The sequence below is a fragment of the Trachinotus anak genome, unplaced genomic scaffold, assembly GCF_046630095.1.
Source record: "Trachinotus anak isolate AG129_WGS33_773 ecotype Australia unplaced genomic scaffold, CSIRO_AGI_Tana_v1 ptg000014l, whole genome shotgun sequence".
NCBI classification, from domain to species: Eukaryota; Metazoa; Chordata; class Actinopteri; order Carangiformes; family Carangidae; genus Trachinotus; species Trachinotus anak.
In genome coordinates, this window is record NW_027273865.1 from 3,823,834 (window position 1) to 3,846,853 (window position 23,020).

The 23,020-nt window shown below is 41.9% G+C and overlaps 3 protein-coding genes across 3 annotated transcripts; 2 read left to right on the plus strand and 1 right to left on the minus strand.

Moving 5' to 3' along the window:
• lipt2 (lipoyl(octanoyl) transferase 2) lies at nt 1-5,180 on the plus strand. The gene is made up of 4 exons (XM_071495915.1): nt 1-83; nt 961-1,275; nt 1,355-1,481; nt 3,424-5,180. Exons 2-4 carry the CDS (start codon nt 967-969, stop codon nt 3,693-3,695), a joined length of 708 nt encoding a protein of 235 aa, XP_071352016.1. The 5' UTR covers nt 1-83; nt 961-966; the 3' UTR covers nt 3,696-5,180.
• Nucleotides 5,181-5,592: 412 nt separating this feature from the next.
• Nucleotides 5,593-20,110, plus strand: pgm2l1 (phosphoglucomutase 2-like 1). Its single transcript, XM_071495913.1, has 14 exons — nt 5,593-6,042; nt 8,721-8,888; nt 9,089-9,195; nt 10,279-10,363; nt 10,471-10,554; nt 12,291-12,487; nt 13,410-13,599; nt 13,701-13,798; nt 14,205-14,385; nt 14,480-14,573; nt 15,372-15,501; nt 16,308-16,497; nt 16,584-16,717; nt 18,054-20,110. Exons 1-14 carry the CDS (start codon nt 5,932-5,934, stop codon nt 18,154-18,156), a joined length of 1,872 nt encoding a protein of 623 aa, XP_071352014.1. The 5' UTR covers nt 5,593-5,931; the 3' UTR covers nt 18,157-20,110.
• A 515-nt stretch (nt 20,111-20,625) lies between these two features.
• On the minus strand, nt 20,626-22,583 carry LOC139631607 (putative olfactory receptor 7A2). Its single transcript, XM_071495914.1, has one exon. It carries the CDS (start codon nt 22,430-22,432, stop codon nt 21,473-21,475), a length of 960 nt encoding a protein of 319 aa, XP_071352015.1. The 5' UTR covers nt 22,433-22,583; the 3' UTR covers nt 20,626-21,472.
• Nucleotides 22,584-23,020: the final 437 nt, after the last annotated feature.

The following is a 23,020-nucleotide window of genomic DNA, read 5'->3' on the forward strand; positions in this document are numbered from 1 at the left end:
TATGACAGTGGAAGGAGAAGGTAATAATAACAATAATGATGGCGGCGCAGGGTTTCTGAGAGGTCAGCTGTGAAGTCAGAGAGGTAAAGAAACTCTGAAATTAAGCGGATCAAAACAAATTTAAACTGGTTTACACGAATTTGAACGAATCTAATGTCGAAACGGTGAAACTAACGCTAAATCTGTCATTGAGGTAAAACTGCTGCAGTTTAATGTCATTTTGTTCTTTTCCAAAGAGTTCATACGTTTAACTCTATATTTAAATTTATATCAGTTTACTTTTATATACACCCTGTGGTGAAAACCAAACAGAGCATACATATGATATTGATTTATCCATAACATAATTATAGTTTTACTTCTTTTAAACTTCAATCAACCCTTTAATAATGATTTAATGAAATTGCATTTTATGGGATTTGAAGAAAATAATTCAGGGATAGATTTGTTAACAATTTACTACTTGTATTTAGGTAGTTTCAATTGAATATCTGCTCAACATAAGCCAGATTTTAAGGAGTGAACCTCCATTAAAGTAGAACAAATAAACGTAAATGTAAACCATCACTTCTCACATCTAATGTTTTCAGTTTTGTTTGGATTGGTTTTTAACCCTTTAAATTATGTAGATAATCAGTAAAAATAACGTTATGTATTAGCTATAATTTTATTGTATGCATATTATAATAGATTCATGTAACCACATATTTGTGGGGAACCCAGTTGAAGAAATTAAAATAGTTTTCAGTCACAAATTAACGATATCTGTGGTGCTATTTTGTTAATTTTTAGGTTTTAAAAAACCTTCAACCATAGAGAGAAATCCTTAATTTATAATGTTATTGTCTGGGCCTTGTTCCCTGGTTCTCCACTGTAGCTTACTGATGTCCTTCACTTGCAAGTGTCTGCCAAATGACTAAATGTCCATATAAATGTAAATGGTAACTGGTCTGGTTCCAGTCCTGAATGCAGGGCACCAGACCGGTGGTGGAGGTGGTCCGTCTTGGGCTGGTCACCTACCAGGAGGCTCTGCGGCTGCAGCAGGTCTATCTGAACAGGCACCGATCTGGTCCGGCTCATGCTCTGCTGCTGTGTCAGCACCCACCAGTCTACACCACCGGGATCCGCCACAAACCTTACCCCACCCCCGTGCTTGACCGACTCCGCCTGCTTGGGGCCGACATCCATAGAACCAACCGAGGAGGACTCATCACCTTTCACGGGCCGGGACAGCTGGTTTGCTACCCGGTCCTGAACCTGGGCAGCTTCAAGAAGGTCTGAACTGATTTATTCTGGAGTTCAACATTATTTAATGTGACTAGACATGTTTTAAATTTTTGTTCTGCTCTCTCAGAGTGTTCGTTGGTATGTCTGCGAGCTGGAGAAAACCATCATCTCGGTCTGCAGCAGGTTTGGTATTGAAGCATCGACATCTCCTCACACTGGAGTTTGGGTCGGAGACAACAAAATCTGTGCCATCGGTACAACAACACAACTTCACTGCTGTCAATACAACTCTGTTCCTCTGTGGCTCCTTTCAGACCTGCACCTCTCACTGTCTGTCAACCTCAAACATTTCTGTTTCATCACAAGTCTGAACTGAAATCAAACTGAAAATAGTTTCTATGTGGGGATCATTAAAGTTATTCTGATTCTACATTAAGTCAGATTAACTGTGAGACTCGAGCAGCACAAACTCCTGCAGAGATTAAACCGGAGTCTTGTTCTGACCTTTACAATCACTGTAATTCATGTGATATCTCAAACTTTGTCTCATATCTACAAAGAAAAGAAACTCAGTTTAATAACCTTTGAAACCCTGAGCAGATCCTGAAGTTGCTGAGGATATTCTTCCAGATCAGATCAGTCTAATGTAATGTGGTCTGTCAGGTTTTATGAAGCAGAAGCAGAATTCACTCTGTAATAACATTGCGTAATGAAGCTGATGTGAGAATGTATCAGTGGATTCACTGTAAGAAGGAGAGCAATAGTCAATGATTAAAGCGTTTAAACTGAATTTGTTTTAAATCCATCAGTGATGCTGCCTGAAAGAACCGAGCAGAGTCTCCCTCCTTTTATATGACAACATTTTAACTCCACTGCTCTCTCTCAGCAGTCCATGTCTGAAAACCACTGCTGATTAATAACTTCATGAAAAAGATGTGAACATGAACGTCTCTCTAGAGGTTGGTGATGCGTTTCCTGTAGGAAATAGTGATGGTGAAAGGAGGCTTTCCTGAAGCCTTGCAGCCAAATATATTACATAAGTCCTCATTACTCAAAGCCTCATTTAACAGTGTTCACCAGTGACACCTACTGGTAAATATAACTCAGGGCAGCCAAATCATAAACAATCATGCTACTGTGTCACTCACATGTCACTGACATGTCGCAGCAGTTTTTGCAACGGCTGAATCCAGTGAGGATTCTTACATGTCTTAATACTTTTTCATGAACTGTAGTAATTATCCATGTAGGCATTACTTACTTGGTGAGCAGTAGAGCATAAACAGCTGTGGTGTCAGCTGATAGAGACAAGAATAAACATGATATATATCTACAACTGTATATCGGCATCTAAAGGAGAAAGAACACTCCTTTGAGGATACAAACGTCCACATTTTGGACAGAGAAGACAGATGGTTTGAGAGAGGAGTGTAGGAAGCCATCTATGTCCAACTAGAACAACCATCGATAAACAGAGGAGGTGGCTTATTATCAGTTAATTAATCCCCATTCACACCTAGACCCGTACGACCCTAACGACTCACATGATGGAAGTTTGGGTCAACAACTCTAAGAACCCCCTCCAAGGTGACAAACCCACCAAAGGTTAAATACTTGAGACTCCCCCATCAGTTTTTAGAACTGATGAAGCTTTTTCAATGAGAGGTGATATGTGTCCAAGAAACCAAAAAGAGGTCCAGTTGCCTTTGACTCTAGCACTTAAGACTACCATGACCTGGACGACTGAGAACCTACACAGAGATAAACATGTTCTTGTTTGTCTCAGTGTTCAAGGAGAGAGATAGAAATAAAAATAACAAAACATTTGTTTTGAAAGTGTTATTTCTACATGGGAGCAACAATAAACAAAATCAGTAAACAGAAGAAAATGAAAGATATATTAAGACACAATTCAAGATAAAAAAAAAACAGTAAAAGAGTAAAATGTTAGCACACTCAGTCTTCAGCCACCTGCCTGCCACAGTTCGTGGCCCTCGACTGTCTTAAAGAAACCAAGTCATGAACCTTGGATTGAAGTGATCACGGGATTCTGCTGAAACTGAGGCCTTGTTTGTCATCTGATTCAAGCCTTGATACAAAGCTTCTGTGGAAACTGTCATAAGTACTCAACTCAACAGAGCCTCTGTATCATATGTGACATCACTAGTATGAATGTTGTTTTCTTCTGATTTTCAGGAATTCACTGTGGTCGATACATCACGTCTCATGGTCTGGCTCTGAACTGTAACACTGACATGTCGTGGTTCAGCCACATTGTACCATGTGGTATTGAAGATAAAGGAGTGACGTCGCTCAGCGCTGAGCTGCAGAGAGATGTCAGTGTAGAGGAAACCATCCCTCACCTGCTGGATGCCTTCAGAGACCAGTTCAACTGTCAGCTGACTGATGGACAAACACCTGAAACTGAAGAGGACAGCGGAGGATCATCAGTGGAGAAACTGATCTAAGGAACTTAATGTAATATGATAAACAGTCTGATGAAATATTTTCATCAGTTTTATCTCTGTGTCTTCAACACAGAAAGAGGTCCAGGGTGTGTTTTGCAAAGTCTGTCTGATTCACATGTTGTATCCGGTTAGATAGAAGGCCCTCAATACCCTTTAAAGTTCATATTTTACCTTTAAAAGCAGCTCTGAATTTGTACCTTGACATGTCCTTAATTTCCGATTAAGATTCTAATTGAGCGTTGGCTTTGTAACTTGGTTAATATTACAGGGTCAAGTCCAAATTTGGGGTTGATTATTGAATAATTATTGGGTTCTAGTAAATGGTTTTTGATTTTGATTTCTTTGCATTAATTGAATTGGTTTTTAAAGGGTAAATTATTTGTTGAATCTACCAAATAGTATTAAGGACATCCCAAAGTTAAATTTACCCCTTACAAGGGCCCTAAATTGTGCTGAACTTGAAAAAATACCTTACAGTCCATAAATAATACATTAACAATCCCCTTAAATTGCCATTGTAATTCCATAATTCAATCAATATTAATGGATGGGTTGATGACATTTTAAGGTAAAAGTTCAACAGAGTTTGACAGTAATGAGGAGAACAAATTTCTGTTTCTTCACCTGTTCAGTAGACAACATACAATCTGGTTTTTACAGTCTGATCTGGTTTACATTATGTTTAAGAAATCAGGTTACTGTTGAAAAACAATTCATTTAGCATGTTAACACACCGATGACTCTGCTCTGACTACACATCAGTGTCAGGACAAGCGAGGCAGGCAGTGTTGGTCAGTTAAGGCTAAAAAGAGATACTAAAACGATACTGAAGTGAAGTGATATCTCTCCTTACATCAGATCTCAGAACAGCTTTCTGTCCCATAAAGGTTCTGGTGCATGTTTGCATTCATCATGTTCATCTTGTGGCCACTGTATGCTATTGTCTCTCGAAGCTAGTTCGAGTACCAGCTCTTGCACCTAACATCTCCGTTATTTTCGTCATGGATGTGACTGTGTCCTGTTGACAAAGGCTGGGGATTGTCAAGCAGAGACAGGAGCTACATGTTTTGGGTGTTTGCACATCATGGATAATCCTGGGATCTCCACCTCCCCGCCCCTTTAGGAGACCAGCGGCAGGTCCCGGTCCATTCATTCCAATGGGAGAAGTGAACATGATCATAGGTTATGATTCTTTAGCCTCATAGGAACCAAAATAAACATTAGATCAATTTTTCATAAGCCACAGATCTTCAGAACATTCTGACACTAAAATATCATGTTTCAGACGACAGATCAGGAGAAAATTAACTTTATCCAGACCTGTCTGCCTTAATAACACAGCAGCTCTCTCTGTCAGTTCTGGTCTGGTCCGTTTCACTGCTGCAGGCGACACTTTCCAACCACAGAAGTTTAGAGGGACTTATATTTGAAAACATGAATTAAAAGTTTAAACTGAAATAAAACTTTTATTTCTTTGCTTAATAACACGATTACTGCTATAATCATTCAACTGTTTTTGGAGGGAAACATTATTATTTGGCTGAAGTAATCTTGTACTGTGTTGCTCAGATATTAAACTGCTGGTAAAAACGAGCAGCAAAATCAGGCCCTAATTCCAACTGAATCTAGTGTTGTATTTTAATGTTTTTACGCGAACAAGCAATCACGACCTACTTAGGAGATAGGAAGTGAACACCATTCCATGCCATTGGCGCTGCCTGTAATGATTCTTCTGTATAGCTCATGGTATACAGTATCTTTGTTTCGATGTCAAGATAAAAAAACAAGTGTTATTCTTGTTCATAGGTTTCCTTGAAAGTAAACTTTTATTATAGTAACAGACCGGAAGTTCAGTGGGTTGCCTCTTGCAGACTTGACAGCGTTGTGTATGACGTTTAGTGGTGAATATTTCTGTCGTGTCTAACTTTACAGAGGAATATTTTGAGAGGAATATTCTGGGTGGTTAGCGGGCTGATACCGACTTCAGCTGCAGTGAAGCTAACATTAGTCTCGGTCACTGAAGTTAAAGGCTTACACGCAGAGTTACGCAGTTCTCCTCCGGCAACCATAACAAAGAGGAGGCGTGTGATTGCGTCCTCTCCAGGAGCCGGGACCCGCTAACAGCTGGGAGCTAAAACAGTGTAACAGTCCGCTGGCTGTTGGCTACTTTATGCGCCAGTCAAATGACCCTGCTACGGTTCACTGAGTGTTAGCTAGTCTGGCTCAGTCTGTCAGCATGGGAGACGATAACGGAGTTAACGGGGACCTGAACGCCAACCTGAGGTGCCAGAGCACTGGCGACCCACAGCTGGACAAGGTGGTGCACCAGTGGCTAACATGGGACAAGGTGAGTGCCTGTCCGTGCGTCAGCTAGGAAGCAGCTGGGAAGCCAGCGTAAACCCGATCTGTTCTGCTGTGCGTGCATGACTGTGCGGAGGGAACGTCGCACCAGACTTCCCTGAGAAATCTTGTATTTTATGTTGACATTGCATGTTGGCAAACAAATGTCGTAAAGTTAGTTTAAGATAATGTGTTTAAAACGTAATCACGATCGTCTCGTCAAATCGGTACACAAATTACCTTATTTTAGGTGTAATTATGTACAGAATTTGCCTCTTTTTTCACTGAACTTAAACTTTGTGAGCAGTTGCACGAAAGTCACTTCGTTGTTGAAGGCTTGTGGGAACAGCTGCGCAGCATCCACAAAAAATAAAAATAGATCTAAATGACAGTTGTTACATTGATACCTTGTATGCCGTATTTACCACTAGAAAGAGTCATTTCAAGACTTATATCAAGTCGTGTTTCTTATCGTAATTAATTGTGTCGACATGCAAGGGAATCTCAAGTAAGAGGTTTGAAATGGGAGATCTGAAAAATGACAGCCGCGTCTGTGGGTTGGTCTAGATGCGTTTCTAACCGGGGTTACAGAGTGTGTGTTGCCCGCAGTGCGGCCCTGCAGGCCAGCTGGCAGACAGGAACACTGGCTCACTGTCAGAGTCGTGATGGAGATTAGCTCTGTGGGTTATCAGACAGCATGACTCAGCTCATTTAGCCGCAAGGGGTGAGAGACGTTTTGTACAGGTGGTGAAACTTAATGTTTTAATGGTGAGTTTATATTGAATCCAACCAGCCGTTAATCATCCGGATACCACAGTCTGAACCAGCTGGATGGTGTTCAGAGCCACCAACATCCACCTGCTGCACCTGACTCCACCTCCCACACTGAGTCCATGTTCACTCTGATGTGGATGCATTTTGAATATCAACTCTTTAAAGCAAGACAATGTAAATTTAAATGTATGTTGAAATTCATACATGGAGCAGCTTCAAATTGATGTGCAACATTTTCACTTTAAATGGAACTGAAAAGAAACTTGAAAAGAAAATATGAAAATATTTAACATAATTCAGACAGTCCTGATGAAAACAGCAGGAGCCAATGCCAGGTAAACCAACGAGCAGGTCTTTACAGTGGCCTAAGGTGCTGGTCATGGAGGTACGTGTTAGTTGCTCCACATCAGCTGTGGCTGCTTCTTTCTTTGTCTTTAATTTTTCTGGGTGGGATCAAGAGAACTTATCTCATGGAAATCCAGATGTTTGGGTTCCAGACTTCCTCATATGCAGATGATGCACACATTTATGTTCTGATACCACCAGGTGACTGTGGTCCATACAGGTGCACCGAACAAATCAGTGAATGCAGGAGTCAAAACATCAGACACTTGATATAACAAAGATATAACTGAGATAATTGTTTGTAAGATGAAGATTCAAAGTCAGTGGTCAGCTGCAGACATAAAAGACCACAAACCAGGTCAGATCTCTGGCTGTAGACCTGGACTCACACCATCAGCTGACTGTCACCTGAAGAATATATCAAGACCTGAGGTCTCAGTGGGCTTTAGAAAAACCTGTTCATGCATTTATCTGAAGAAGGTTCCACTACTTAACTGGTCTCAGATCAGACACCTGCAGCTGATTCAGAGTCTCTTGTTAATCCTAGCTCTGCAGCTAACTATTGTTTTCATTACTGATTAATCCATTAATCACTGTGATCAGATGTTATTGTCCAGATTACAGATCACAGGTTCACATCATGTGCAGCTTTATCCTGCTGCAGTCGCCATGACAACAGAAATACAAAAAGACGCCACATGGTGGCGCTGATGCATCAGTTCAGTGTCTGCACACTAAAACATGAAGATTGTACAGAAAATGTTGAACTTGCTGTCGATTCATTTATGAATATATTTATACACACATGTCCTCTCTGATTTCAGAGCTGTGTGTTTTATAAAGGTCATGAATGTTGCTGACCTCCGCTGTAAATGTCAGCTGCCTGGAAAAGACTCACACACACTCCGACACACACCACTCTGTGATCTCTCCATGTGGTCACATGTTCTCCAGGCTCTTGGAGAAACATTGTAGTTCACAGTTTTCTGGTCTGATTCAGTCAGTATTGACTGAAGTCTGAAACTTTGACTCAGTGAGATAATTCAAACTTTTACAAGATCTCAGCTCTCGTCTCGACAAACTTTGTTACATGAAACATATGTCCAGGTCAGTTACCACATATGTTAGTAACACAAATTTTTCTGCACCACAAACCACAGCATCTAACGTTTCAGTGTGTTTCTGTTTGCAGCCTGTGTTTGACCCCGTGTCTTAAATTAGTACTTTTTTGTTGTAAGTGTGTTGTTGATACAACTTTAATTTCCTGTGAAGGTTACATACTAAAATTTACAAGTTGCTTTTTCTTCTCTTCTTCTCAATAAAATCCCACTGCTTCATTTTGAAGCCATAAATCTTTATTTGTTCATTTTTCTAAAACGGCTGCTCTGTGGTTTTTATCAAACATTGTGTGTGTGTGTGTGTGTATGTGTGTGTGCGTGTATGTGTGTGTGTTGGTCCAGTTCAGGTGATGAAGGAACGTGTGCTCTTCAGTCTGTGGACTGAGCTCAATGGCTCAGAGGACCCATATGGATCAGGTTCTGATGGATTCTCTCTCTTGTGGTGTAGAACCGGTGGACTCGGGCTCAGGTGGAGTCTCTGGTGGCAGCAGCTCGGTGGGACGATCTGAGGTCCAGACTTTGCAACAGGATGAGCTTCGGCACGGCCGGACTCAGAGCGCCGATGGGAGCCGGATTCAACCGGATCAATGACCTCACTGTCATCCAGTCCACACAGGTCAGACCAGTTAATAAACCAGTCAGACCAATTAGTGAACCAGTCAGACCAGTTAATAAACTTGTCAGACCAATTAGTGAACCAGTCAGACCAGTTAATAAACTTGTCAGACCAGTTAGTGAGCTGTGACTTTAAAGACTGGTTTCTAACATATGTGTTTTGCTTTGTCTCTCTCCCTCTCGCTCTCTCTCTCTCCTCAGGGCCTGTTTTCCTACCTGTCCAGGTACTTTGCAGACTTCAGCAGCAGAGGAGTGGTTGTAGGTTTTGACACCAGAGGGCAGGAGGAGAGCGGCTGCAGCAGTCAGCGGTCAGTGTCCTAAACTCTGCAGAGCTCACTTCGCCTGTGTTTAATGCTAACATTCAGAGAAGACTTTAGCAAAAACAGACACAGAGAGACCTCTGATAGAGACTTAGATTTATATAGGAAACAGTAACACACCAGTGGTGGAGTCAAAGCCACACCCCCTCTGTGTGTGATGTAATCCAAGTTTCTCTGCTCTTTGCTTTGGTAGCCGGTCTGGTAGCGTGTGTATGTTAGTGCATGTAGGTGTGCATGTTAGTGCATGTGAGTCCCTCCTGATAGACCGTTGGTCCTCCCCACATTTATGAACACACAGGTGAGATGACCCAGTGCAGTTCACAGCGTTCAGGTGAGAGTGACCTTCAGAATTTTCTCCACATCTTCATCTAAAAAAGGCTCTGATGAAGAAAGAGATGAGACCAGAGCACAGGTGGACTGGCCTGAGGTCTGCAGGCTCAAATCCCAGTCGGTGGACTGTCAAAATATCCAGAGAGTTTTTTAAGTTTTTACCAACTCCATCAGTGTCATTATCATGGATGGTCCCAGTGGATCCAGGTCTGAATCTCTCTCCCACTCCGACCGTGGAGTCAGTCCTGGTCGGTCTTTACTAAGACGGAGAACCCTCCGAGCTGCTAAAGGCTCCAGCTGAACTCAGACCTGGTTTTCTTCTCCTCCATGTGTACCTTGATGCTACGTAATGTTAATGTCTGTTTTCATTAGTGACGGCTACAGTAGCATGATAACGTTCACTGAATTGCTGTTTTCCATATTATAAATGTGTTTGGCAAATGTTGCTATTGCAGCAGTTATGACCTGGGGGTTGTGGCCAAATGGCAGTGGGAGGTGTAGCTGATTAAGCATTTGTTTTGGTCTGAGAAGCTGGTTCTCTGGTGCGACATCTAGTGGCAGTGACGATCATCTACAGAACCTTGAACTCTTCAGTTGTATATGTCACTACACCAGTTGTTTGTCAGGTTAAAGGTTAACTCTTCAGAGAGATGATGAGACTGTATTTACAGCCCCTAGAGTTTGTGATGTGGGGGTGTCACTGGGTGAGAGCATGAAGACAAACCCATGTTTTTGTTTCAGGTTGGCTAAGTTGACGGCTGCTGTGATGCTCAGCAGAGGTGTTCCTGTTCACCTGTTCTCCACATTTGCCCCCACGCCGTATGTGGTGAGGAAACACGAGCACCTTGTCTCCATCATCATCTCTCTCTGGGCCTGGCACACACCTCATCTTCAGCTGTATGTCAGTATTACATCTGTTTTCTCTTTTTTCAGCCCTATGCTGTGAAGAAGCTTGGAGCAGCAGCTGGAGTGATGATCACTGCTTCACATAATCCTAAAGAAGACAATGGATACAAGGTCGCTAACCACCACAGGTCCACAACACACTCATGAACCCACTAGGAAACAGAGGATGGTATGGTAGATGGGAGATGACAGCAGAGGTTTCTCTGTCAGAGCTGCAACTGACAACAAATGAACTAAGATGGATCCTCTGCTGTGACGTGTCTGTTACAGGAGGTTCAGTGTGTACACCTTATTAACACACACATCAGTGTATTAACAGTGGTGTCAGTTTTCTGTCACTACATCCCTGTAACAATACTCTAATAGTATAATTAAAATGAAATGTACCCATTTAAAAATACTGAACTTAATAAAGGTTCATATATGACCATAAAGTAAAATATCCAGGATAGTGCAAGCAATTAATATAATGTACTTAAATAATAAAAGGTGACAGATTGAAGGAGAAACCATCATACAGTGTTTCGTACCCTTTTTCCACCAAAATTAGCAGGTGTAAGAGGGTTTTGACAAGTGGGTAAACCAGCTAATAAAAGCTGATTGACCTCTTTTCCACTGCCAGTCGAGTTTGTCTCTCTGTTGGACTGAGGACACACACAACTGCAAGGAGTGATGTCATCATGTGCACTTACAGAGCACACACACAGAAGCAATTGAGGAATTGTGAGCTGCTAACCAACGAGCAGATGGTAGAAGCCTGTTGAAGCGTCGGAGCCTCCTTGTGAGGCTTCGATCAGTGTTGGTGTGTTTTTAAAACTTTCAGAGCACCAGAAAAAAATTTGTGGTTTCACCCGGGTGTTGTGTTTACATCAATGCTGATCAGTGCCGATCGGAGCTGGACCCGATACATTCCAGCGTCACCTGACCCAGGTCTGAATGCCAACTGAACCCTTTTCCATTGCCAACAAAAGCCCTATGTCAGCTGGTGTTAGCAGGTTCTTCAGTCAGGTGTTTTCGTCTAGAACAGCTTCATTGCTCCAGGTCTCTGAACTCTACTGGAGGATGAACACCATTCTTCATCAACATATTCCCTCAGGTGGTGTTTTGATGGTGGAGGAGAGTCTGTCTAACACGTTGCTCCGACATCTCCTATAGTTCACCTGGACTGAGATCTGGTGACTTTGAAGGTCATAGCATATAATTCACATCATCTTCATCAGACCATCAGTGACCCCTGAGACACCATCCATCCCCTGAGACACCATCCATCACTGGCATTGCACACAAGAGAATATCCAAACTGCTTAGAGTTTATATAACCTCACAGCCTCCCAACAGCCTGCAGTCACTTTAAAAACACTTCATAAACAACATTAGGACCTATGGCAGGCAAGAGAAAAGATTTCACACCTTTTTTATAAATGAACTCAATAAGTCATACTTGTTTTTGTACCACCAAGGGTTTGTGTGAGCTCGTGGTCAGTGTGTCTTAATTCACAAACATTTTTGGAGGCATACAATAGTCCATCCCATTCTCATGAATGCAATATCTCAGTAACGCCACGAGGGAATTTCTTCATATTGATTAGATTTTGGCAGACAAAGGTCAAAGGTCAAGATCAACGTGACCTCACACATGTTCGGCCATAACTGGTTAATATTTTATATGATTCAAGATAAAGGATGTAACCTGAAACTAGTCAGAGTTGTAGAGGCATACAAACAAGATATGGTGATTGTAGTTACAAACACAACACATGCAAACTCAGTTTTTTGTGGTCTTCTTTTGAACGTCTGTAAATCTAGAAATCCCTCCTGATGCTCTGGATCTCTACCTCCCTCTGCAGGTGTACTGGTGTAATGGTGCTCAGATCTCCTCACCTCACGACAAGGAGATCCTGCAGAGCATTGAGGAACAGCTAGAGCCCTGGAGTGCCTCCTGCTGGGAGGAGGAGCTGGTGGAGAGCTGTTCCCTGAGGACTGACCCCCTGACCCAGATCAACAGCTGCTACATGGACGAACTCGCCTCGCTCTGCTTCCACAGGTAAAAGGAGGATGGGATCAACTCTGCAGCCAGTCCCCAGACCTCTGGAACTATTCCCCAGACCTATGGAGCTAGTCTCCAAACCTCTGGAACTAATTCCACTACCTCTGGAACTAGTCTCCAGACCTTTGGAACTAGTTCCCAAACCTTATGAACTAACTCCACTACCTCTGGAACTAGTCTCCGGACCTTTGGAACTAGTCTCCAGACCTTTGGAACTAGTCCCAGGACTAATGGAGCAAGTCCCCAGACCTCTGGAACTAACGCTACTACCTCTGGAACTAGTCTCCAGGCCTTTGTAACTAGTCTCCAGACCTCTGGAACTAGTCCTCAAACCTCTGGAACTAACTCCACTACCTCTGGAACTATGGAGCAAGTCCCCAAAGCTCTGGAACTAATGCCACTACCTCTGGAACTAGTTCCCAGATCTCTGGAACTAATTCCTCTACCTCTGGAACTAGTCCCAACACCTCTGGAACTAGTCTCCAAACCTCTGGAACTAACTCTACTACCTCTGGAACTAGTCTCCAGACCTTTGGAACTAGTCCCCAAACCTCTGGAACTAACTCCCCTACCTCTGGCACTAGTCTGAGGACCTATGGAGCAAGTCCCCAGACCTCTGGAACTAATGCCACTACCTCTTGAACTACCCCCCAGACCTCCAGAACTAGTCCCAGGATCTCTGGAACAAGTCCCCAAATCCCTGGAACTAGTCCAAGGATCTCTGCAGCTAGTCCAAAATGCTGCTACCCCTGTGGTGTTCAACCTCCCCTGATTAACCCACTACTACATTGACTCTGTGTAGCTCACGTCCAGTTCCAGATTCAGGTGCTGGACTCTGGTACCTGTCTACTCAGCAGTCAGTGAAAATGCACATCTTTCGCCTCCAACTGAAAACCAAACTTTCTCCTGTGTCTCTCAGGGATCTGAACAGCAGCTGTCCATTGAAGTTTGTCCACTCGTCCTTCCACGGCGTCGGACATGTTTTCGTCCAGCAGGCCTTCCAGGCTTTTGGCTTCGTTCCACCGATCCCTGTCCCCGAACAGAAAGACCCAGACCCAAACTTCTCCTCTGTCCGCTGCCCAAACCCAGAGGAGGGAGAGTCTGTTCTGGTGAGAAACGTATCTCAGCTCTTCAAGTGTTTTTCTTTTCAGATTCAGGATTTTTGTTTTTGTAATCAGCCATGTTCTTTTCTCCTTCTTCTGTGCTGCAGGAGCTTTCTCTTCTCCTGGCAGAGAAGGAGAATGCTCGCATCGTTTTGGCGACGGATCCTGATGCTGACCGGTTGGCTGTAGCAGAGAAGTCTGATGGGTAACTGTGATGTTTGCTCAAAGGCACTTCAGTCCAGAAACTGTTAGCATTAAAAGAAATGGCTTACAGGTGGTGTTGCAGGTGTAGTTTACCTGTGTTTTCCTGCATTAGACTTCAGTTTTACTCCCTTGCAGGAGCACACACAGACAGCTCTGGACACCACGAAGGTCTAGTTGTTGTTATTCATCTCTCTAGTCCACCTGGAGGAGCACCTGTGCAGGTGGTGCCCTCATAGTGTAGTGGCCACGCAGGCACAACAAAGTGGATAGCACACAGATGTCCGTGCAGTGCCTCATGTAGACCTTTATGTTACGTCGATCCTCGTGTACACGGGGATTCAGAAAGTAGAACACTGGCTTCAGTGGTGCGCTGCAAGTGTAGTTACCTGTATGTCCCTATGTTTCAGATGTGGTTGGAAGGTGTTCACAGGTAACGAGCTGGCGGCTCTGCTGGGTTGGTGGATGTTCTTTAACTGGAAGGAGAATCATCCAGATCCAGCTGACACTCAGAGGGTTTACATGTTGGCCACCACAGTGTCCTCCAAAATCCTGCAGGCCTTTGCTCGTATCGAGGGGTTCCACTTTGAGGTGAGACAGTTCAGTTAAATCTGGAAATATGAGGATGATAAAGAGGATGATGATCATGACGATGATGACGATCTCCTGTCCCTGTGCTGAACAGGAAACTCTTCCAGGGTTTAAGTGGATTGGGAACAGGATGCACGAGCTCTCCAAAACAGGAAACACAGTCATATTTGCCTTTGAGGAGTCGATTGGTAACTGAACTTGTTTTTTTTTTTTTTTATTTAAAGTCATCCTCAGACCTTCCTCCTCAATGTGGAGGTTCTAACTCTCCAGCTGACTGGCTCTCAGAGCTTCTGGGCTGTAAACCCTCAGTGAGGACTCTGAATCCAGGACGCATGTCCAGTATTTATCATGTGAAATGAATTAGAGAGGCCATCAGTCACAAATTCTTTATTCATCCGTCACTTCATTTTCTGCAGTTTGTCTTTATTTTTCACTTTATTTTAGTTTTTATTACAAATTGTTGGACTTGTTTCATTCGGAACAGAACACCAGACTTAGCTGAGACAGGAATCACTCATACAGGCAGTGATAGCCTCTGACTGACGACTTCTGCTCATGAAAGATCAGATTAATGAGACTGTACTCAGAGGAGACATGAGTGAAAACTAAACACAGGAAAACTTCACTAAGTGACGTCTTTATAGGAAAACTGAATGACATAAGATTAAGATAAATGTGCGTATCACAAAACAACATCAACAACAGACGTTTCTCAGTTTTTAATCAAATAGAACATGAACAGTTGGTTTACAGCCAACAGACCAGCTGATGAATAAAATCAATTCAATAATAATAATTTAAAAATAAAACCAACCAATTAAATAGTTAAAATATTATTACACTAAAATATTTACTGGTGATCAATTATTTATTAAGTCAATTTCCAGATTTAATTCCAGTTGAAACCAGATGAGATGATCCCAGTTAGACAACTAGACCACCAGAGACAACAGAGTCATATGACACTGTTCTCTCTGTGACGGCAGGTTTCCTGTGTGGCAGCATGGTCCCGGACAAAGACGGCGTGAGCTCAGCAGTGGTCGTGGCTGAAATGGCTGCTTACCTCCACAAAAAGAACCTGAGCCTGAACCAGCAGCTGCACAACATCTACCAGACGTATGCTGCACGTTTATGAATGTCTAGATTTCATAGTTCGGGCTGTCCACCAGGTTTAACATCTCAAAATCAGATGAAAATATTGGTACATTTGCATCATCAGGATGAAATGAACTTCTGATGTAAATTTACAAATATCTGCTGTTCAAATGAATAATTCTGATAAAGAAATTTTTATGTTGATGACTGGAGCTGGATGACAAGGTTGAAGTCATTATATCATTATTATTTAATATATACTGTACCTCTACTCAGTGTTATCGTTGTGGTAAAACCATGACAGATCTTTCTGATTGATTCTGACTGAGGTTGGATTTAATCCAATTCAGTCTTATTTAAAGATCTAACATAAAGTCAAATTTACCTAATTCAAGTTCAGGTTGTAGAATTCAGAATTATTGTCATAGTTCGATAATTAACCAGGTTGTGCCACAGGGGGGCAGCAGACACCTGCTCTGCAATTTGTTTCACAGAGGTTTAAGCTCATGTTTTATTTAAAGGCTGTGACTTTCACGTCACTCACAGCAGAGCTAAAGTTCTCTTAACATCAGTTTCACACAAACGATGAAACCCCAGCTTCCTTCAAACTGGAGTCAGCGAGGGATCATCAGAAACCAACACAGTTCAGGTGGTCCAGGTAATCAGATGGACCTGGTCCTGGAGCAGGGTTCAGGGACTTTGAGATGTTCCAGGAATCCTTGAGAAAACTGAGGATGATTTTATGTCTTTATGATGACTGATTAGTGTAGAGTTACTTCTTCTCTCTTATTTTGACTGTCATCTCTGTTGCGGCTTCCTGTCTCCAGGTATGGTTATCACGTGTCTAAAACCTCCTACGTCATCTGTAATGACCCGCCCACGATCAAGAAGATCTTTGGCCAGATCAGAAACTTTGACGGCGAGGATTCGTACCCGAAGACTTGCGGGGGCGTCCGCATCGTCCATGTCAGAGATGTAACCACGGGATATGACAGCAGCCAGGCTGACCTCAGATCTGTGAGACATGAGCAGAGAACGTCCGTGTGTGGTGTCTCAACACTGATTTGTTTTCTGTGACATCATGTGCCTCTATGTTTCTGAAGGTCCTCCCAGTGTCGAGGAGCAGTCAGATGATCACCTTCACGCTCCAGAACGGCGTCGTGGCCACGCTGAGAACCAGTGGCACTGAACCAAAGATCAAATACTACACTGAGTTCTGCGCTGCGCCAGGGAAAAGGTCAGCTCACTCTACAACACTGGTTACTATAGGTGTCTCATTCACTCTGTGTGGTCCTGGTTCTGTGACTCGTAGATGACCTCCACAGACAGGAAGTAGCAGCGGGATGTTCAGGGTCAGTCATGAAGTCTTCAGCTCAAATAAACGGGAAACACTCAGACCAACATGAGTGACAGTCCAATGTCCAAACAAGCAGAGCCTGTTAAAGATAAAGATCAGTGTCAGGTGCAGATCACGTCTGATCACCGTCAGCTAGCACAGGAACCAGTCGGATCAGGTGCTGTGCGCCCCTAAGCCAAGCAAAGCAGATACAGCTGCAATCCGAACAGTGAAGACATGTCCTTGTGTATCTCAAAAGGTCAGATAACCTGACCACGTCTCCTCGACCTCCATGGGAAACATCACGAGGTCATCGGAAGGTGTGAAGGAGAGGTCATAAGGACTTAGGAAAAGAATCTGATTTGTTTTTAACCAACTTTATTTACAACACAGGGATGACAGATTCGCCTTTCTTGACAGAAACAAAAAAAACTAGATGAAAATTTTGAAATAAGATGAACGAAAAAAGAATTCAATAAAAACAAAGAACTGAGTGGGTACCAGAATAAATAATATTCTTTATCTATTCTTCTGTATATTACAGCTGAGGTGAAACTACAATGATTGTTTTAAAAGTTGCTGCAGCAAGGAATTGTGGGAAGGCATTATCAGTGTTTCCTATGCTAAAGGAGAGAAGATAGGAAGCATTCTCAGCTCTTATCATGGCTGAGACACTTCAGGTCATTTCACTCAGTCTGAACCGTCAAGAGAAACAGACTGCAGCCTTTGAACACGTGCAGTTCGACCTTCTACCTGAGCAGGTAACACTGTTCAGTCTTACATCAGACAAAACTTCACATCATTTGTGAAGCTGAATATTTTTGTCTTATTTCCCCTCTGACTCTTGTGAGTCCCTGTTAGTCCTGGTCTCTAACAGACTGAGACCAGAACCACCTGGTTTTGTATTGTAAGGTGAAACTCACTCTATCATTCTAACACATTGACCTTGATCTTCATATAAACCTGATGAAACGTATGATATAGTATAGGTTTGTATAATGTACTAACATCACTGCAGAAACATCTGGATGCATCTGTCTGACTTTTATAAACAGTTATTTTAGTGTATGAGCAGTTTTTTAAAGATGACATCATTATAATGAAACAGATGTCACCATGGCTCTGCCCTCATTCTGCTCATCAAATTATAATACCAGAGCCATGCCCACAACACCATGATGTCATCATCATGGTGTTGTGGGCATGGCTCTGGTGACATCATCATCCTGCGTTGTAGTGATGTATCCAGTCTGGAGGAGGAGCTCAGGAAGGTGACAGCCGCTCTGCTCAATGAGTTCCTGGAGCCCGAGAGAAACAACCTGATTCGTCGCTTTGTCTAACCCCGCCTCCTCGCACCTGGTCCCTCCTTTGATGTCATATCCTGTTTGTAGATGAATCAGAGCAGCAGCTGCTTCACTCTGTGTGTCAGTTAAGTTCATGTCAGACTGAAGAAGTTTGATGTTAGAGACTGAAAATGAACTGATTCAAAAACAAAATCAATGGATTGATCAACGTTCTGCTGCTGGTCTGGACTTTATTAATCATACAGCAGAGAGCATGATGGGTAATAAGCAGCTGACTTATTTTACTTAGATTTTCAGTTGACTCATTTGAGAACAGAAGTAGAGGAACACAGAAGTATTTACAGACTGAAAACCAAATATCTGCTGTCAGACTCGTTCTCCGCTGTGACGACCTGAGAGAATCTGTGTCTCTGCAGGAGAACAGTTTTTATACGGAAGTTCATTAACGACAAAACAAACTGATCAATCAGCCTGTTGCTGCCACTGAAAATAAATGTGCTCAGTTTTTTGTTTTAACAGGAAAATGTTTTCATTTCAATTAACTGTAGTTTTTCTCATTTATACTACAAACCAGGTTTTTCAGTTTTGACAAGAAATTGTTATTTCAACATTTATCTTGTAACGTCATAAAATATTCCTATTTTTATACAAAACAAACATATTGTTATAAAATGAGAAGTTGGTTTGTTGTAAAGATATATTCTGATTTTGTGTAACAACAAGAATATTTTCTGACATGACAAGATAAGGTGATGTAATAACAAAAGATATCCAATTTTGTTAGTTGTAATGACCAAAAAAATTAATTCAAAAGATTTGATTATAGTAAGTAACAGACCAAATATTTTAGTCATGTGACAGAAACAACTGGGTTTTTTTCTTAATATTTTTTCCTTCTTTTCCAGATTCAAACTTAAGTAAAAATCTAGATTTTTTTCCTGGACAATGGCTTAAAAGTGAAAGTCATTTTTTAAAAACTGTTTCAGTTTGTAATTAATTAACAATTAAGTGGACTAAAGTATCAAAAGTAAAAGTATCAAAAGTAAATGTGGGCATAATGTGTTTAAAAGTTTTTTTCCTTTTACTTGCTCAACTTTGAGTGATGAAACCAAAGAACCAAAAAAATGAAATCAAATAAGAGCTGTCAGTTAAACTGACGACCAAAGACTTTGAAACACAGAAAACTCTTCATTTCAAACATTAAACATATTCAGATAAAACTGAAATGATACAAAACTGATCCTGAATCTCAACGTGAATTAATTGAAATGTCTTAATTTACAAACAAACCTATAACTTCACTCCCATCAGCTGCACAGTCACAGAGGCTGCAGCTCTCGGATGATTCTTACAGCAGTGCACTCTTGGAGTTGTAGTTCACGTCTCTCCCAAAGTTGACAATGAAACTAAGTCAGTTGACAGCTTTGATGCATCATTCAGTGTTTGTCATTTTTTAAGCAAAAATGCTGAACAAAAAAAACAAGAAATTTTCTGGTTATTTTGTTTTGTGACAGTGAACTGGAGCTGGTGTTGGACTGTTGGTTGGAGTTACCTGTGAAATTGTGACGTTATTCTTCACATGATGAATTGTAAAGATAATGGACAGATTCATTAATAATTAAAACAAAACAGTTGTGTTTTTTTGGCTCAACACATTTGTCATTAAAGAACTTCCGTACCTGGAGTGAGAGGAGGAGTTTAACCAAACAGAAATCAGCTCATCAGCTTTTTCTGTCTTTGTGTTTCTGATTTTATCTGAGTCTGAGGACATTATTTATTTTTATACTCAGAGAAATTAAATATATTTATGTTGTTGAAGAAGCTGAAGCTGCTGATCGTCTGATGAACAATTTATTCTATTCAGTGTTCAGTTTGGATGACCTCTGTAGAGCTCAAAGATCATTTGTGTTTTTGCAGTCATGTTAAAAATAAAGACACAGTTCATGTGGTTCTCTGAAGATCTACCAATAAACCAACACAAAACCTTAAACTGTCCTGTAGTCGTTTGTTAGTGAAAAGTTTGATGTGACTGAAACTGGAGCAGACAATCAGATCACCTGACATTAAAACCTTTTTTTGTTGGATGGAAGATTAAATACACGTTTTCCCAGCAACTGGTTTCCTCATAAAAAAAAAAATATATATATTATATATATATATTATATATATTTCAGACTTTCATAACATTATGACAATATTCTAATATTTTTCTTTTTCTTTGAAATATTACAGATTTACCACAACTTCTTACTTGAAGTAATATAATGTCTTCTTCTAAAATTGCCTTTACTCACTTTTTCAAAGTAGTGACAAGTTTTTTCTGGTAAAATACAAACTTTTTGTTTGTTTTTTCTCAGAGAATTTAAGCTTTATTCTACGAATCTATGATGTTTGATTTCCTCAGAGTGGCTCTGAATCTCAGTCGTGGCCCTGCAACACATTGAGAGAGAGAAGAATGTCCAAACAGAAGGAAGAGATACAAAATGACAACAACAAAGCTAAAGAGATAATAGTTTTATTGGCTCTTTTTGTCATTTTAAGTGGTGAAACAAGAAGTAAATGAATAATGGTTTAATAATAAAAAAGTGTGATATATGTGACTGAAAAATCTTTGACTCAAAACAAGTAAAAACGAGAGATTAATTTACATTTTTTTATTTATATTTTTTAAAAATAATTTAGGAGGCAAAAAGTGATCCTGGATTATTTTTTGCAAATATGCAACTGAATGTGAAATAAAAAATAATACTTTGTATTTCAGTGAGTGATCTTTAATTGTCTACTATTACTGATTGTGTTGTTTTTTAAAATCAATTTTCAATCAGTTTCCTCTAACAGTTGAGAGTCATCATGTTTTCATTGGGAACTGTTTATAGGATCTTTAGCTTGTTGTTTTTGACCTGATGAAACAGTTGGTTCATGTTGATACAAAGAAAACTGACAAACTGATGCAATAATGTAAAGAGTTCAAACCAAATATTCTCATCCAACTAATTCAAGTTTCATGGAGCTTGTTAATGACATATTCATTTCACTTCTCGAACAGAAACAGATCAACCGTTGTTTTTCATTATGATTTTACTGTAAATTCTCAAAACAGCTTTGAATTATATTTATTTTCATATACATTTTTAATCACAGATCAGATTTCTTTGATTTTTTTCTAATAAACACTTAAATGACCTTTAAACTCTCTGGTTAAAAACATTTTAGGAAACATTAGCTCTGAAACCCCGAGTGTCACAGTTCATGTGGACGGTATCAGATCTGAGAATAACCTGAGTCAGTCTGAGTCAGATCATCACTGTCAGTCAGTTTTCGTGAGCGGAGCTTCAGGTCACATTTGTTGTTTTTATGAATGAGACTTTGTTTTCCATGAATGTGGTTCTGGGATCTCTGGTTTGTGGGTGAAGCTTTGGAGGATCCTGGTCCTGACCTGCTGTAGATTGATGCCATAGATGATGGGGTTGATGAGCGGCGGGACCACCAGGAACTCTGCCGCCAGCGCGTTCTGCAGCGCTTGCAGCGCGCTGCCACTGCCGTAGCGCGAGTACATGGTGTCGAACACCAGCGACAGGGTGAAGACGAGCAGCGTGGCGAGGTGCGGCAGACACGTCTGCACGCATTTCCTGCGGTCCGAGCGCGACCGGAGCGAGGCGCGGACCAGGTGCGCGTAGGACAGGAGGATGAGTCCGGTCTGCGAGACGTGCGAGAACATGAGCACGAAGCCGTAGATGTTGTTGACAGTCGTATCAGAGCAGGACAGCTTCACCACCTCCCAGTTCGTGCAGAAGATCTTGCGGACGTGACGACCGCAGAGTGGCAGCGTGGCGGTGAAGCAGGTGCCCACCAACGTCTCCAGCAGCGAGAAGCCCCAGGTGAGCAGCAGCAGCTGCGCCACCCTCTGCGCCGTCATCAGCGCACGGTACTGCAGCGGCCTACAGATGGCCAGGTAGCGGTCGTACGCCATGACAGTCAGACTGGTGAACTCACAGAAAACATAATTATAAACTACAAATATCTGTGTCAAGCAGCCGGAGTACGTGATGACGTGAGAATCGCTCAGAAGGTCGTGGAGCAGCTTAGGGTAGAACCCGGATGCTCCGCAGACCCCGTTCAGACACAGGTTACACAGGAAGATGTAGATGGGCTCGTGCAGCGTCTTCTCCACACACACGGTGACGATCAACGTCATGTTCACGAGCACGGTGACGAGGTAGGAGCCCAGCGCGAGGGCGAAGTAGATCCGGCGGTTGGTCTCAGAGTCGTTCAGACCCTGAAGCACAAACACGATCTCAGAGTTGTTCTCCATCAGGTCTGAGTCCAGAGTCCAGACCAAAGTCAGGGTCCAAGAGTCAGAGTCCAAGAGTCAGGGTCCAGGCCAGAGTTCAGAGTAAAGAGTGCAGAGTCAGAGGGGTTCAGACATGTTTTAAAGAGTCAGACTGATCGAGTTCAGAGTGAGAAGCAGGAAATCTGAACAGCAGGAATCACGTCCTGCTTCTATCAGAGGTTTTCACTGAAAAACTCAAAGCTCATGTTAAACCACTGCAGAGGCTGACAGAAACATCTGGAGCAGAAGCACAAACTGAAAACATGAATGTGTCGATGTTAACACTCAGCTGGTTTCACTGTGTGAAACAGGTTCAGGTTCTCAGCAGGATCACACAGGACGTCCTGTTCTCTGTTTCCTCCTTCAGACACAAGAACCTCAGCTTTTTATCATCAAACTGTGACATCAGCAGAAACATGAAAAACTACTGTCAAACTGTCATTGATCAGGAAACTGATTAAAGCTTCAGATTCAAGTTTTCACTAACATTGAACCAGATGAAATCAGAGTCATCATGACCCAGCTGCTCAGTGAAGGAAACAGATTAATGTAATTCACAAACAGCTGAGC

Bases quoted from the DNA above. Each gene is read 5' to 3' on its own strand.
- pgm2l1 (XM_071495913.1), top strand. From the start codon at position 5,932: ATGGGAGACGATAACGGAGTTAACGGGGACCTGAACGCCAACCTGAGG. The intron at 8,889-9,088 runs GTCAGACCAGTT...CTCTCTCCTCAG, and splicing joins CTGTCATCCAGTCCACACAG to GGCCTGTTTTCCTACCTGTC. The intron at 14,386-14,479 runs GTGAGACAGTTC...TGTGCTGAACAG, and splicing joins TCGAGGGGTTCCACTTTGAG to GAAACTCTTCCAGGGTTTAA.
- lipt2 (XM_071495915.1), top strand. From the start codon at position 967: ATGCAGGGCACCAGACCGGTGGTGGAGGTGGTCCGTCTTGGGCTGGTC. The intron at 1,276-1,354 runs GTCTGAACTGAT...CTGCTCTCTCAG, and splicing joins ACCTGGGCAGCTTCAAGAAG to AGTGTTCGTTGGTATGTCTG. The intron at 1,482-3,423 runs GTACAACAACAC...TCTGATTTTCAG, and splicing joins CAACAAAATCTGTGCCATCG to GAATTCACTGTGGTCGATAC.
- LOC139631607 (XM_071495914.1), bottom strand. From the start codon at position 22,432: ATGGAGAACAACTCTGAGATCGTGTTTGTGCTTCAGGGTCTGAACGAC.